Source organism: Paramormyrops kingsleyae, chromosome 6 (assembly GCF_048594095.1).
Source record: "Paramormyrops kingsleyae isolate MSU_618 chromosome 6, PKINGS_0.4, whole genome shotgun sequence".
Lineage (NCBI taxonomy): Eukaryota > Metazoa > Chordata > Actinopteri > Osteoglossiformes > Mormyridae > Paramormyrops > Paramormyrops kingsleyae.
In genome coordinates, this window is record NC_132802.1 from 15,398,545 (window position 1) to 15,415,576 (window position 17,032).

At 40.6% G+C, this 17,032-nt stretch overlaps 2 protein-coding genes across 3 annotated transcripts in view; one reads left to right on the plus strand and one right to left on the minus strand.

Moving 5' to 3' along the window:
* The window catches only part of abr (ABR activator of RhoGEF and GTPase), a 127,996-nt gene that overhangs the window by 6,639 nt on the left and 104,325 nt on the right, over positions 1 to 17,032 (plus strand). The window lies entirely within an intron of this gene.
* Positions 7,994 to 10,009, minus strand: LOC140591883 (uncharacterized). The gene is made up of 2 exons (XM_072713743.1): positions 9,167 to 10,009; positions 7,994 to 9,067 (listed from the first exon to the last, which is right to left on the minus strand). The coding sequence occupies exons 1-2, from the start codon at positions 9,937 to 9,939 to the stop codon at positions 8,602 to 8,604; spliced, it is 1,239 nt and encodes a 412-aa protein (XP_072569844.1). The 5' UTR covers positions 9,940 to 10,009; the 3' UTR covers positions 7,994 to 8,601.

Genomic DNA, 17,032 nt, shown 5'->3' on the forward strand with positions numbered 1-17,032 from the left:
CTTTTTATTTTACCTTTCTAAAATGCTTCAATTCATTATAACAATTGTTTTCCTTTAATATCACTATATAATTATGGGAGATTATCACTACATAAAAAGGTGGTTTTGCACTGTGCAAGTTTTGAAAACATACTACAGAGGCATGAGCGCTATGCACGAAGGCCTGAAGAGAAAACACACAGGCACTCTTCTGGATCGCCAGAATAAGCAAAACTACTGTAAGTGTTGTCTATATATGTTTATTAAATTATTATTAGTACGGACAGCTTTTTAATATCTTTTGTCCTTGTAGCTGCTAAATATTAATGCTATAAAGTTGTCTGTCTGTTATTTTAGAATTTCCACTGAAGAAATGTTTGAGAAAATGTTTAGGCCACAATCTGGGCTTATTCGTCGTTGATTGATGGTGCCAGTGTGTGTTTGTGCGTGTTGGACTTGTTGGGACCAGTGTTATTGTAAAACTAAAGCTGACATGAAAATGGACAGTAAATAAAAGAAAATTATTTGTGAACTGAAATACAAATGAAAACTATTTACCAAAAAAACTTGAATCAGCAAAAAGTACTGCCACACCACCGTCTTTTTAGTGTGTTATCCACAGTTTCTGCTCTTTTAAAATATCTTGTGGTTGCTGTCCATTTCTTCAAGCTACTTCTATGCTTATTACTTTAAAACAGTAGCATGTGTGCGCTCGGCTAACTGAATTTAATAAGCATAAAGATGTGTTGAATTAATTTTAGACATCTGCTTATCGAATTGTGGGCGAAAATAATTTCCTTATAGTGCTGAAAACCTGGCTTTCATTATCTAAAACCCTGCAGTGACATACAGTTTGTTGTTGTCAAAATAAAATGAACTTAAATTAATTTGATTTTTTTCAAGGAAAATTTGATTAATTGACCAAATGGTAAAATAGTCTATAGATTAGCCCATAGAACAATAGTCGTTGGTGGCAACTCTAGTCTGTACAGTTACATGATTCTAGTTCCAAGTCTCATGTAGTATTTGTGCTGGCACCATTTTTCACAGGTATGTGCCCCAGTCTGGAAGGTTGTGGGGTCAAATCCCATGGCTGGTTGAATAATCATATCACAGTTAGGCCCTTGACCAAGAACTTTAACCTTGACTGCTCTGGAAGGCTGGATCCTCCCTGACCCTGCTCTTTGATGCCAAGCTTTTTCACTTGAGTATAAGTTTCTGCAAAACATATCATTTGATACATTAGATACACATTATCTGTTTGTGGGATCTGCGTAAAGCCACTCCATTTATTTCTTCCAAATTTCTCAAGTCAGAAGTTAATGTTCTCATTGTCCTTGTTCATCAGTTGAACTGGATTATCTACAGTCATTATCTACACATTTGCGCAATGTCAAAATATAACTTTTATGATCAGCTTCAGTTTAAAATAGAAGGAAGAAGTTTTATCTCTGTGACTGTGAACATAATCTACCTGTTGTGTTGTACAGTTAGATTGTTGATTTCCTTATGATCACACTTGCCCTAGTGTTATGATGCTGGGGGCAAATTTTTTTTAGTGTGTGAACAGTTGGAGGATGTGAAAGGATACTGGCAGGCAGATACTCGCACACACCTGGTATCCTGTTTTAGCTGATGCTTCACCATAATGCAGGGGAATCATGCTAACATTTTGCCTGTCATTTGCTTTGTTGGGTGGCTGAGGGAGTCTCTGTGAGGATAACAAATTCCTCTGTGTTGCACACCTACCTGAGCACGTGCCGCCGCACATTTACCACCCCTTCCCCAAAGACAAGCTCTGCTTGTTCAAACTCATCCAGTCAGTCCAGTGCACAGAAGCAGCCAGTTGGCTCTTTGTCAAGACTGCATGTGCCAGGGTGGAGATTCACTGAACATTCAAAGGCCCTGTGGCCAGAAGTCTGTAGCTGTACTGCCTGGTCTCATTCAGGTCCTCTGTCTGTGAGTGCATCTTTGAGTGGTACTGGGGCTGCATGTCAGGTCCTCTTGTATCTTTCTTGGCCACTTTGAAGTGGTTTTTTAAAAATTTTTGTTCTTATTTTCCCCTTTGCTTCCTTACCACTGTTGTGACTTTGCCTGACTTTCTGTTGCCAGACATGGCTTTTTTTGGCGGGGAAAAGCCACAGTGTGACTACTTCAGTAATCAGTCTGACATTTTATAGAGTGTGAAGTGCAGCTGATCATCAGCAGACCTTGCGTCACCCTAGCTGGTCAAGCTGCTGTATAGCACGCAACACACAGGAAGTCTACAAGGACTGTAGTGTCTGCACCCATGCATGTTAGGACAATAGCACGCTGTCATAGTGCATTATGATTGGGCTCATCTCCTGTCTTTCTCAAATTATTTGCCTGCTTTTACCATTTCCCATCTCTGAAGTGACATGAGTGTCTGTACTTTATCTTACACTTCAACACTTCAGAATCACACAATTTTTTTTCTTGTCTTTTTTTTGTGACAGTCTGGTGTCTTGGCAGCACAAAGACTCTTGATTTGCTTTTGCTCTAACCACACTCGGGCCCCTCTGCAGATTTTTTTTTTAACATTTCTTTGGGGAGGAGCATCTACAGTTGATGTTCAGTTGCTTTCTGTGTGAAATACATTTATGCATTTTACCAGTGTAAGGATCCTCAAACCAGGCAGTGTGCATTGTGATTTCTGGCTTTTGTTCTATTTAGCCTCTTACTGAAGTTGATTATGTAATCCTGACTACAACTACAGTTTTTTGTTTTATGAGTGTTATTATTTCATTGTCATTATGTAAGTGTATACAGCATACTGTGTCATATTAACTAATACACAATACCAGAGAAGATTGCGTCGTATCATTATTAATATGACTGGGAAGCATTAAGTTTATTCTTGCCCCTGGTTTTTAAAATGCTGGCACCAAACCAGACTCTTTTTCATAAGAAGATATTCATCTCTTCTTTCTTGTCGGTCACTGTCTTCCTTCCCAGTTGGCCACTCTCATTTTTGATGCTCGTGGACCTAGTTGCTATTTTCAGTATTGTTGCAAAACACGATGCAGTTTTAGTGCCCTGATTCCATTTTGCAAAACTGCAAATGTCGTGGGCAGTCCACCGCACCTCATGACTTTCACACATGCCCCATAAGAGCTTATTGCATGCTCTGGGCTGTCATGCTGCTTCAGTGCACCGTTTCTGCATGCTTGCATTGCATGCACACAAGTGCAGTGGTCTGGTTACTGAGGTGCTGCTGAGAAGTCCACTTTCATCACTGAAGAAATGAAATCGATGCAGTGAGACATAACTGAATTCCGTAGAAATTCAGGAAGCCCTGTTGTACACGTACCGTGAGTGCTATACATGTTGTGTAGCTTTGACGTCAGGGTGAGAGATTACATTATTTCTCATAGAGTGATGATGGTCTTTTTGCAACATGGCACTATACAGCTCAATACACACTAAATTGTTTCAGAGCTAAGGTTGCATTCCTAAACGTAAGATTGTCATAAAGTCAAGCAGCTATGGAGATACTCGGGCCTCTTCCTACAAAAGGCGTTAAGGTATTGTGTTGAAGGTGTTCTAGTCAGCAGTTCAGGTTTGAGATGGGTTCTAAGCCAGGTTGTGAAGAGAGGCTGCTATCCTGCCTTCCTGAAGCTCGGGATTGTGGTGCCACCTATTTACTAGACTTTTGACTGTGAGCAACCACTGGATATTACTCAGGATCAGGGGTGTAACGATATTACAAACCGAACCGAAATATCGCGATACACCAACCACGATACGTATCACGAAACTATCGTGGCGTACCGCGGTACTCTAACGCCCCCTGCTGCCCATTGTTGAGGTTGACGTCACTTGTCTATAACTAATTGAACCAGTTTAAACACATCTTTATTTTATCACATTTGATTAAATTGTATTAGTAATGATGAGCTTTTGTTCTAAATTTTGTTCTAAATATTATATTCTAAAGTTAGTATTAGAATAGTTTTTTTCTGACTAGTCTATATTGGAGGTATTTATTTAATTTTTGTTGTTTACTCAGGTATCCTGACTGTACTAAAAATGTGATGGCAAAGTTAATAAAGAAAAAGTTTTGTTCTTATTATTAAGTGAATCTATTGTTCCTTAGCATTGCTGTTAAGATGACATCAACCCAAACCCACAGCAAACAGAAACCGAACCGAACCGAACCGAGGCTCCAAAACCGTGAACCGAACCGAATCGTGCCTTTGGTGTATCGTTACACCCCTACTCAGGATGTACTATACATTCTGTTACTTAATTATTGAAGGGCATTTAACTGTCAGGCGATCTTCTCAGTAAAATAATTCATGATTGTTTTTTTGATTGAGCAAATGTATTTAGGAAAAAAAATTATGCTCGTTGCTAGTGCTAGTTAAGTTGTTAGTTAAGTACTGCAAGGTGGCCTCCGGGTTATGGGTTCATATGCACAGCCGGTTCTCGAAGTTGTTTGGGTCAGGAATGGCTGAATCCTTACCGATATCAAGCCCTGAGTTCTGGTTTCCTTCCTGTAGGGGGGTTTGCTGGTGTCATTCTCAAGGCTCTGTTTATAGTACCTCTGAAAGGTCTTTGAATACTAGTGGCAGGCGTTTTTATATCTGGATATATCTAATCTAGGGTTGCCACTAACGACTATTTTTCTATGGATTAATCTCTATACTATTTTACCAAATGGTTGATTAATCTAAATGATTAATTTTCCTACCGAAAATTAAATTTACTGTTTAGGTTAAGTCAATTTTATTTTGACAACAACAAAATGTATGTAATTGTATGGCTTTAGATAATGGATGCCGGGTTTCCAGCACCATATGAACATTATTTTCGCCCACAATTCGATAAGTTGACTAGTAGCTAGGGCTGCATGATTTATCGAATTAAAATCGAAATCGCGATTTGAAACAGCGCGATTAGTAAGTAGCAAAAAATCACGATTTAGGATATATATATAGGACCCTTCTTTAAAACTGCTGTGAGAATAGTTTTACAAATTCATGCCATGTTCCTTGTGTGTCAGTCATTCTCACCAATCACAAGTGCCGTGCTTCTTGCGTGCTAGTCATGCTCACCAATCAGAAGTGGCCCAAGAAGGCGTATAGGCCCACAAACAGCAAACACGTGAAACACCAGCTGCAATATACTTCAGCGTATCATACCTTTGGTTTTTGTTAATAGGCAATAGCATTAGTATACCGCTAACCCATCAAAACAACGAGACAGTCAGTTATTCTCACAGCAGCGGAGTCGATGACCTCCAAAAAAGCCGTAAAACCCACAATACAGTCGTGTTTGTCATATGTTTTTGTGCTTATTAAATTTAAGTGTTTGCAAAGATTAATCCCACAACAGTAATAAAATAAAAGTCTTGCTTTAACATAAATACTAAAAGAATAGCTTGCTTTAATCGCTATTACAGTTGGATATGGGCACGTGGTCTTATTTAGAAAACATACAAAAAGAGGCGCATATAATGAAAAATAATTAGTTTTGTATTTGTCCGAGTAACAAAGCAAAGGAATGATAAGCTGCTTCAGTCGAAAACTGCATTTTACTTATCATTTAAAATAAAATGCAGGGTTGGCAACTTTGGTCAGCATGGAGTGAGATTTTCTGTTCTCTGTTCTGCACACACATTTACATGTATGTAAGTTTTATTACCTTGTAAATAGTCTGTAGGGTTTGCAAACTGCCGTAACGTTTTTGATGCAGCTAATTTTAAGTTCAGAATGGAATATAGATTTGTCGTAAGATTTCTTGCGAGAGTCTGAAAGAGTTTGCAACCATGAACACGTACATTTTTTGTTTCACCTGAATTGATTTGTATAGAAAATAACCGTATATAGTTGTTAAAAAGCGGAAACTTCGAACAACATGAAATCACATGAAATTTTAGCATTCTGAACTGTATTTTATTTGTAATCTTGCATGCAGAATTGCCCTGAAGCTAACTGCCCTGGCATTTTTTGACGATGCTGTAGACAACAACACCAAAAGAAGGATGATTATCTCCTCAAAAAAAGAAGGCTCTGGTGAATCAGAACCATCTAAGCGAAGCTAGATTGAACCAGGTGCCATTCCTGACAAGGAACTCGATGACTTTGTCACAAGCAGGACAATGTCATTCTTTCACACACTTGGGTTGAATGCCGACTTCCTCACAGAGACAGATCCTGATACTTGGCAGGACCGCAAAGACTTTCAACAAACTAAGGCATACGTAGTCTAACAGTGGTAAATAGCAGAGCGAGTAGTGAAACTGATGCAGTATTTCAACTTTTCCATTACAACAGACGAACAGCAGAATCAGTATCTGCTGCAGGTTGTCTTGGGCCACAGGGCCAAATATCCAAAAGCCAGGAAGTCGGTGCTGGAGATGATGCATTATAGTTTGGAATTGAGCGTCCATAGACTTCATTAAGGCAGTCTTGCTATCAAACTTGTTCAAAGTATTGTTGCTTCAGTTTGTTATTAACATTTGTCTGTGTAGTAATTATACTCAACTGGAAATAAACTGATGACAAAATTAAATAATCTATCCGTATGATGATAAATCTGTTAACTTTAGACATGTTGAGCAACCTTTAAATGTGCATTAAAAATTCTAAAAAAAAAAAAAATACCGTACGTCGTAGGACATAAATTGAGAGGGTACCACAGAAGTAGTTCTTTTTTGACTGGCACCCTATTGGTGGTGTGGCGGTAATTTCATTTCACAACTTATTTTCTTTTATTTAGTGTCCATTTTTGCTTCCGTTTATGATAAAAACACTGGTCCCAACAAGCCCAACGTGCAGAAATTCAGTTTTATTTGTATAGCACTTTTAACAACAGTCCTTGTCACAAAGCACTTTACATATAACTGGCCTGAACCCCCACCAAGCAAGTACAGATCCAGCCACTTAAAATTTCCCCTCCAGTCTGGCTGGCAGCCAAATCCCAGCCAAGTTCCTTCCAAATACCAGCCGGAAGCTAGAGCCCCCCTTCTTCTAGGGGTGGGCCTATATTTGACTATAAACCCGCCCATTCATTCACTTGCAGGGTGATACCATTAGATGGCGCTGTCTTTACAAAAACTTTACTTTTCTTTTTACAGGGTTAAATGATTGAATGGTCTTTGCTATGACTTAAAAAAGCTCATTTTTCTTTTTAATTTATTTTATTTACTTATTTTATTTTATTTTAATATGCTTTATTGGTTTGTTTATTGTCTATTCTTATTTATCCTTTGTACAGCACTTTGGTCCTACAGTATATTGATTTGTTTTAAAGTGCTTTATTTTAAGCATAGTCCACAAATTTTCAATAGGGTTCAGTTTGTTGGCTTTGGGAAGGCTGTTCTGATGTGTGTTGTGATCATTGTCCCTGTATCAACTGTCCAGCCATTGATTGTTGATACTGTAACTGTTGATTGATTAAAGAATTTGTAGGTGATTGGGAGTTCATGATCCTCACCTGCTGCAGCAATCAGAATCAGAATCAGAATCAGCTTTTATTCGCCAAGTGTGCTGGGGCACACAAGGAATTAGTTTCCCACAGTTTGATACTCTCTCATACACAAACAATAAGTTAGAGCTGGGCGATAAATCAATTTAATTGATTAATTTGAATTTACAGTTCAGGACGATGTGTTTTCATGAAATCGATTTTATTACTTTTTTTACACACAAGCGCCAAATGCGGAACTAATGCGATGCACCATTCCTCATGGGTAAATTAACACTGTAGCAGATTCACTAACAACATGGCAATGACAGGGGAAAAGATGGCACGTGCCCAAAGAAAGGTGTTGCTACTTCTGTAATATGGAATTGTAATATAATATGTCAAACCCAATGGCATAAAGTATTTACTTAATACTAAGCTGACATGATAAAATTATGTGTTTTTTTTCTATTATTATTACAATATTACTTATTACTTTTATTTATAAGTTTGAGGGTGTATTGTGTTGTTGCCAGTTTTAAAATAAGCTATAGAGAAACCTTTCTAAAAGTGTTCACAATAATAACTGACACTTTATTGATCCCCGTGGGGAAATTGTGTTTATGCCTCCCTCAACTTGATCTTTGAAGAATAAGTTGTCTGTGAAGGCCACCTGTTGGGGCCTTGCTCAAGGAGCTGCAGACATGCTGAGGCTAGGCTTGAACCAGTGACCTTCTGATTACAAGCACACAGCTTAGCCCACTGAGCCACACACTGCCCCTAAAGGTGTGGTCTAAAGTAAAAAAAGCTAAATAAAGTAGTTTGATTTTGTGTAGGGGAGGGGAGAATCGATTGAAATCGGAAATCAGATTTTTTGTGAAAAAATCTGAGATTTTATTTTTAGGCCATATCACCCAGCTCTACAATAAGTGACACTATAAAAACAAAATACCCTATACAAGAAATACTGTACAAATACAGTACAATACAACACACATACAATACAAATGTGAAAAATTATAAATATTATAAATATACACAGGTGAGTAACACTGTGCAATTTTAAGGTGCGAGGTATAGTGTAAACAGTTTTTGTAAACAGATCTGTAGCGTCTGCCAGAGGGGGGTAGCTGGAGAAGATTGTGTCCAGGATGTGACGGATCTGAAATGATTTTAACTGCTCGTTAAAATCTATGCTCGTTTAGCCGAACTAAAGTCCACAAACAGGATCCTGGCATAAGTTCCTGGACGGTCCAGATGTTGCAGGATATAATGCAGCCCCATATTCACTGCATCATCCACCGACCTGTTTGCCCGATAGGCAAACTGCAGGGGGTACAGCTGGTGTCCTGTAATGTCCTTTAGATGGGCTAAAACCAGGCGTTCAAAGGATTTCATGACCACAGACGTCAAGGCGACAGGTCTGTAGTCATTCAGTCCTGTAATGGTGGGTTTTTTGGGGACCGTGATAATGGTGGAGCGTTTGAAGCAGGAGGGAACTACACACAACTCCAGAAATCTATTGAAGATGCGGGTGAAGATGGGAGCCAGCTGATCAGCACAGGTTTTGAGGCAGGAGGGGGATACACCGTTTGGTCCCGGGGCCTTCTTGGTTTTCTGTTTCTGGAACAGCCGGCTCACTTCCGCTTCGTGTATTCTGAGTTCCAGGGGGGAGGATAGGGGGGTGAGAGGTGTGATGAGGGTTATTGTCTCTGGAGTGGGGTGGATGGGGGGTGTGAATCTGTTTATCTCAAACCTGCAGTAGAAGTTGTTCAGCTCGTCTGCCAGGTCTTTGTTTGCTTCAGCGGGGGGTAGGGGTCGTCTGTTGCTGGTGATATCTCGCAGGCCTCTCCACACTGATGCAGGGTCATTGGCTGAGAACCGTTCTTTCAGCTTCTCAGAGTAGCTTCTTTTTGCCACTTTGATCTCCCTGGTCAGCGTGTTCCTGGCCTGCCTGTACAGGGCCCTGTCACCACTTCTGTAGGCATCCTCCTTGGCCTGGTGAAGATGTTGCAGTTTGGGAGTGAACCATGGTTTATTGTTGTTGTATGTGCAGAAGGTCTTGGTCGGGACACACACATCTTCACAAAAACTGATGTATGATGTCACAGTGTCTGTCAGCTCATCCAGATTATCAGATGCAGCTTCAAAGACAGTCCAATTAGTGCAGTCAAAACAGTCTTGCAGTTCCTGCTTTGCTGCATTGGTCCACTTCTTCACAGTTTTGACTACAGGCTTGGCACGTTTAAGCTGTTGCCTGTAAATTGGAATAAGATGGACCATACAGTGATCAGAATGTCCTAAAGCTGCCCGGGGGACAGAGCGATAGGCATCTTTTAAAATGGTGTAACAGTGGTCCAGTGTGATGTTGTCCCTGGTGGGGCAGTCGATATGCTGTCTGTGTTTAGGAAGTTCCTGGTGTAGATTCACTCTGTTAAAATCACCAAGGACAATAAAAGGGAATAGGGATATTTTCTTTCCAGGGGGGGTGATCTGGTCGGCCAGCGTGCATTTACATCTGAAGCTCATTTACATCTGAATCTATGCAAACCCACACACAAACACACACATACTACCAGTCAAAAGAGATGTTAATGACTTTCACACATTCAGTTGACCCCCCAGCCCCCAGCCCCCAGCCCCACCACTTTTCTTGTGCTTGTGGGCAGTTCCTTGCTCAGGGTATTTGCTATGGTGAACTTTCATGCACTTCCAGGGTCCCTGTGTGGCTCAGTGGGCTAAGCCTGTGTGCTTGTGTTCCCCGGATCACTGGTTCAAACCCAGCCTCAGCATGTCAGTCATGACTATACAGTGTATAAATGTTTTTGGAAGACGATCATACTTTTTTTCCACTATAGTCTTCTGGTTTCTAATTTACATGCCAACAACAGTTTTGACTGGTAGTGTGTAATGACTGTTTAGTAGTGTTTATTTAACCGACTGGCTTGATAGTCAGAATATGGAATAGTCTTCCTGATAACATAGTGCAAGCTGAATCCTTGAGTTCCTTTAAATCAGAGCTAGATAAGATTTTAACAACTCTGAGCTATTAGTTAAGTTCTCCCTAAGCGAGCTTGATGGGCCGAATGGCCTCCTCTCGTTTGTATAGTTCTTATGTTCTTATGATCTGAAAGCAGTGTTTCTTATGTTAAAAAAATAACCTCACCTTGACCGCTTCAAACATCTGTCTCATCTGTCTCATTGTTTCATTGTGGCCAAGCAGAGAAGTTAATGACACATTCACACATCACCCCCCCCGTGGATGCGCAGCCACCAGCAGCCTATCCGGCTGTTAGCCAGACAGAAAGAAAGAACACACCTTTATTCTCCACAGTAAACCTTATTACTTTGTTTAGACCTGTAATTAGTCTGTCACAAACATCTTGGGTCACTCTCTTCTCCCAAAATAACTCTTGGACATGCTGCTGCTTTGTACCTGGCTTGGCCTCCTTGCGGATGAAATCTTTCATCTTGTGCCAAACAAGCTTAATGGGCTTCAAATCTGATTAATTTTCATATACCTCTCATTGCTTGACAATATCAGTCTTAATACTTTGTTTAGACCTGTAATTATTGTATTGGACATATCTTGGGACCGCCTCATCTCCAAAGAGGGAAGTAAAATAAAATTCTAATTTCATCAATAAACTGACTAAAAACACATTTTGACAGTTTTAGGCCATCTTTGCCTCACAACAGAAACTATTTCTAAATTTCACAGGCCATTTATTGCAGTGTAGTAAGTTTATTAATGAAATTGGAATTTTGTTTAAATATAGGAAAATTGTACTTGCTAAGATTTTCATTTTTTGCAGTGTAGTTACAATACCTGATTCAGGTATCTTACCTGATTTCAGGTAAGTCACTTCAGATTACTGCTCTCCCTGGTGGATGGATAGATCATTGCAAGTACTTTACACACAGAGAGTTGAGGGGTGGATCATGCCGGCCCCCTTTTTCATTACATCATCGTGGGGGATCTCATTACAGTCAAGGACCAGCCAAGAGCCAGTCAAGGTCCTGTCAAGGACCTGTCATGGAAAGTGGGGAAATTTTAAGCGGCTGGATCTGTATGAGGCGACAGTGGCAAGGGAAAAACTCTAGCAGGAAGAAACCTTGAGAGGAACTTAGACTCGGAAGGGGACCCCATCCTCCTCTGGGTGACTGAGGTGCATGAAAATGTATTTACATTAACATTAGTTCAAGATTAATGATTAATTTATCATTTATAAAGAAGTGAAGATATAAAAATAGTCTCTGAAAGTGTCGTTGCTTTGGCCGCATGCTAAGATCCACTCAGTAACATTAAACTAAAATTAGTTTAGTATTAAATTGGAATTCAGTTCAAGTACATATAATTTAAAAGTTCTAGTTGGTTCCAGATAATGGTGTCCAAGGAGCCCAGGTGAGGGTTCAAGCGGTGAAGTGTCAGCTCGGTGTTCAGCTCGGAAAAGAGAAGAAAAAGAAGAGAGTTATTGTCCTACACCTAACCTAACCTCCGGCAGTACTAAAGTAACTATGGCAGCCTGGCTAAAAGAGACCTGGAAGGAAACACAGACATGAGGGTTTCCAGGGGTCTTGGCGTCAAGTCAAATTACCGTCAACAACTTATGTGATCAGCGAGAGTGACAGGATGACAGCACCAATCCCCCCTTTCACCTTTAAGATCAAATGACCATGAACCCCCAGATCTCACATTCACTTTAAGAAAAGGGATTTTAGTGTCCAAAAGACTGACTAATGAGGCAAGTCTTAAGCCTAGACTTAAAAGCAGAGATTGTTTCTGAGTTCTGAACGCTAATAGAAAGTTTACTCCATAACTGTGGTGCTTTATGAGCAAATGCTCTTCCCCCAAAAGTGACGTTCATTATTCTAGGTATTAATAGAAGTCCTGCATCTTGTGATCAAAGCGTGTGAGTCGGAATGTAGAAACACACATTTTCTGAAACATTTATTCAATGGAGATTCTAAGGTAGCAGGCAGACAACATTACTTTTAATAGTAAGAATATTTAGCAGCTTCAAGGACAAAAGATATTAAAAAGCTCTCTGTGCTAATGCTAATTTAATAAACATGAATAGCCAGCATGATGGTTGTGTCTACTTGGGCGGTCCATCATCCAGTATTGCGCTTGTGCGTTTCCTCTTCAGGAACTTGCGCACTAGTGCCACTGTGGTATACCTTTGAAATCTTCATAGTGTAAAACCACCGTTTTCTTTAGTGATAGGTTGAACTTCTCCCATAATTACGTAGTGATATCATAGGAAAACAATTAAGATGAGTTGAAACGTTTTAGAATTCATAAAGCTTAATTTCATTAAAATAATAAAAAGAAAACGATGCGTTGATGTAAAATATTGATGTCGACACATTTCACATTTTCAGTGTTGACGTCATCTGCTATGTCGATTAATCACGGCAGCCCCAGTGTTTCCATGCTGGCTGAAGGTGGTAGTCCGTATGGTACAGTGTTTATTGTCACATATGTGTTTGTTTGTGTGGATGGTGTATGTAGGTGGAAATTTATTTTGGCAGAGGAGGGAAAATTATTCAAACGTTAAAAGTTGTATTGTTTTATATTGAATGTCATATATTTATTTTTCGTATTTGTATTTATGTGTAGCACAACAGTGGGGCCAAGGGAAATGATATTTCAATGGATTGTGCACTTGTATATGGATGTGTTGACAGTAATGAACTCTTGAATCAAACTGTTATCAGGTTCTTGCTTTGGATGCTCACCTGTTCTGTTGCAGTAGCCAGTTTCTGTGGTGGTTGTGCCTTTTTACTCCTGACTCTGATTTGCTTCTGTCCTAGTAAAGTCTGAGTGCTTTCAGTTTTGATTTTGACTGTATTACGGTGTTTATGCAGTGCTCAGGGGGAGGAGATGTGGCTCAGCTTTTTAACACATCATGCCATCCCCATTGTCCCTGTACTATGCCCCCCCGCCAGCATTGATAATTTATGTCGTGATCTGTCTGTTGGGAGTGGAGGGGTGAAGGGCACTGTATGCAAACATGTGACCACATACTCAGCAGCCATGTTATGGCCCACTGTGGTGCTTAAGGTTGGTTTTGTGGTGGTTACTGGTATCGGTTTAAGGATTTCCCAGACTGGTATGTCTGCTCTGTATGGGGTTTCTGGTGGATTCCAGTTAGTCTGAATGAATGAATGAATAAAAAATGTCACCAATTCTGAATTAAAAATTAATGTACAAAGATGTCTCCAAATTTTATCCGGTATTCAGTGCTCTTCTACTACTTTGTAATTTGAATCCCGTCCTAACATTGGCATTGATTTTGGTGTGGATTCCATTTGCCTAAGTCTCCGGCCATTGTCAGGACCTCCGTGTTGGATAACAAGTCTCCGTTCTTGTTGAACACATTCTTGACTCTTCCTTGGACAAGTAATAGCTGACGTTTTTTGGAGTTGTGGGTGATGTCTTGCATCCCCTCTGTTGTGGGGAAAACTGTGCCGATAGGAAAATGCAGGCCTGTCACTAGCTGCGAGGGCCTCTTGGACCGTAAGTGAACCCGAGTCTGTTGAATGAACAGCAGAAAGGGCCTCATTCTTAATACTAGCTTGAGGCCCTCTGACTGAGACCTCAGCAAGCAGAGACTGGCTATAGCACATTGGCTGTCATGGCAACTTGAGGTGCAGGAAATGCAGCATGGTTTTGTGGTAAATGTAGGCATATTGTTGTATAGTACGATATATCTCTCCTATGGTCCTTTAAGGCCCCTGTCTCATTTCTCCTGTGGGCTGTGCAGTAATATGTTTTAAAATAAAATGAAAAAGCAGAGTTATTTGATGGGGAAATACCATCTGTAGTGTGGATGTCTGGGAGTCTGTCTTTCCTCAGGCCTTCCACCCTCAACATAACCCCCCCCCCCCCCAAGTAGTCAAGCCAATGGTTAAAAGTCTGTCACCACGGTATCAGGCTACCTGTCATCTGCTGTCTCATGCTTAAGGTACAAACTTAAAGGTACGCTTTTCCACCGCATGAAGTACGGTACATTCGGTACTATCGCTTTTCAATTAAATTCTGGTCAAGTACCATTACCAAAAGTTCCAGTACCGAAAGTTCCAGTACCGAAAGGGCCAAACCAGCAGGGGTAGTTCTTTGGTACTTCGGTGCTTTGGGGTGGGACTTGAAACACTTTTGACTGGTTATGCAAATAGCCTGCTGCTGAAACACAATACAAATGGCACCTAAAGCCATTTTTCAAATTCAGTACAAAAAACCCGCCTCATGCTGTGATGTCATTCGGCGGTGGTACCAGTTTTTACGCCAGTGGAAAACCATCACCTTGAAGTACTGTATTTTTGGTACTTTCTCAAAGTACCAAAAGTTCGGTGCCTGGTTTAGTGGAAAAATGCCCTTAGACAAACTTGCAGACAGCCTTGCAGACTCACTACTTAGACCATGTTTACCTGTGGCTTTTGTAATAGAAATGGCGCGGTTTGGTCTGCTGGCCATAAAAATATCTATGCATTTGTGTGTATGTATAGATAGAAAGATGGGTATAGGTGTAGATTAGATGATGATAAGATACAAATGTAGAGGCCAGTATGTGTGAAGCTGAGGAGCGCTGGAGATGCAGCTGGGTGCCAGTACCTGCTGTAAATCGGAATTAGTAAACAGGAAACTTTGAAGAACTGTCAGTTAGAGCCCCTGCTTCAAACCGCAGTGATCTTTAAATGCTGCTCGTTGCGGGGTTGTAGCTATTTGTGAGTGTTTTTTAATATGCAAACACACATTTAATACTCGGCAGCAGAACGTGTTTTTCTGGGTTGGAGGGGCACGGTGCTTCTTTGTAGAACGGCTCGGTGTGGTGCGCTTAGCCAGTGCATAGTCTTTCACTTCCCCTTCCCTCCTCGCTGGCAGCTGAGTGGGGGGTTTGGCTTAAACAGGTCACAGAAAGCCAGCAAAAAAGTCACTCTTCCCATTCAGCCATAGTCATCTCCACAACAGAGCACCAGTGGGCTGACGATCAGAAGCAGTGGGCCCAGTGGCGGAGTTAATCACCAATAAAACAATGTATTTATGTGCGGCCCCTGAAGTTGCCCACAAACAGTCCCTACACTAAATATTAGTTAAACATACTCCCTATTTAGGAGATACTGAGGCAGCATGTAATGCCAACCAGCTAGCTAGCTACGATTGTCCGATTCTACTTTCAAGCTAGGGTTTAAAGATGCTTCGGTGTATCATGATGAGTGTATTATTTCGATGGTGATTCAACCGCATCGATCCATCATGTGACAATTGATTTTTGGGGGCAAAATCCTCCTTAAAGGTACTTCTGCTTCCGGCTTTGTGTGGTCTTGCTTTGAACTAGCATGTGAATTTCCAAAACATAGGATAATAGGGGAGAGTTCATTAATATTTATGAATGAAGTGCTACCTGATGATCGTTGCAGTAGAATGCTTTTGGGAAACTCGCCACTGTTTTGTAGAGCAGAACGCTCACTCAAATGTCTAAGCTAATCTTTGCGCTACAGTGCTTTTGGGAAATGCTTCTTTTTGTAGTGCAAAAAGTTAGCTGTGGTAGCAGTGGTCAGGGCGCTGAGGTAGTATGCTAGCTATCTAAGTGAAACGTAATGTTAACTTTAAAGATAAAAGCATCGACTGATCTTGCCGACCAATATTTAAACTTTTATCAGTGTTCAAAGTTAGCAGCACCAGAGATGGCCTCAGCAGTGTATGGTCCTTGAGCAAGGCCCTTAACCCCCAGGTCCCTGGATCAATAAATTAATAAAATAAATATCAATTATCATGAAGTAAAAATAATGGAGATGGTTGCACTGGATAATCAGCCATTTCCATAGTAGAAGATGAAGGATTTCATGGGCTTATTCACTACTTAGAAGTCATCTTAAAATACCGGCTTGATATATTTGTGTAATTCATTACTCTGTTAGATTTGGCTCACAGTTCAATCTTTCATTTTCCGCAGAACATAACTAGTGTTGCACGGTATACCGGTTCATACCGAAAACCGTTTTTTATTATTGTTATGATATGAATTTTTCTTATACCGCAGTACCGGTTTAAATAGCCTACACAGCGTTCGGAAAGTGGCACAGCTGGAAACTGTTTAAGAGGGGACCTTTTTCACTGCTGCACCACTAAAAATGTACCGCGAAAGATCAGAAACAGAAGATATAGCTGACGCTGGAGTTGAAAATAATGAGACATTGGGGTTGTCAAAAAATCGATTCTCATAGTAATCGGTATTAAAAATTAGGATCTGATTAGATACTCATTTTCACCATTATTGATACCAACAGTGCGGTTTTTGCCTCATTCGCCACATTTCACACAGCACCACTACAGCACAGGCGTGCATGCACGCACGCACGCACGCACGCACGCACACACACACACTTGCATAGCCCCTCCCCTCCTCTCAATAGCCGCTGAATGGATTTGCGCTGGTTAACACACAACTACCGAGTTGGCCGAACATGGCATATGCTACAGTTGGCCTTTTTATGATTTACACACAATACGTTTACATGCACAGCTAAGTTGAACTATGGTTATAGCTCGACTACACCATTTAATCATACTACTGTCCTTATCTCTGTATACATGCAGGTCAGGGGAATCAATTTA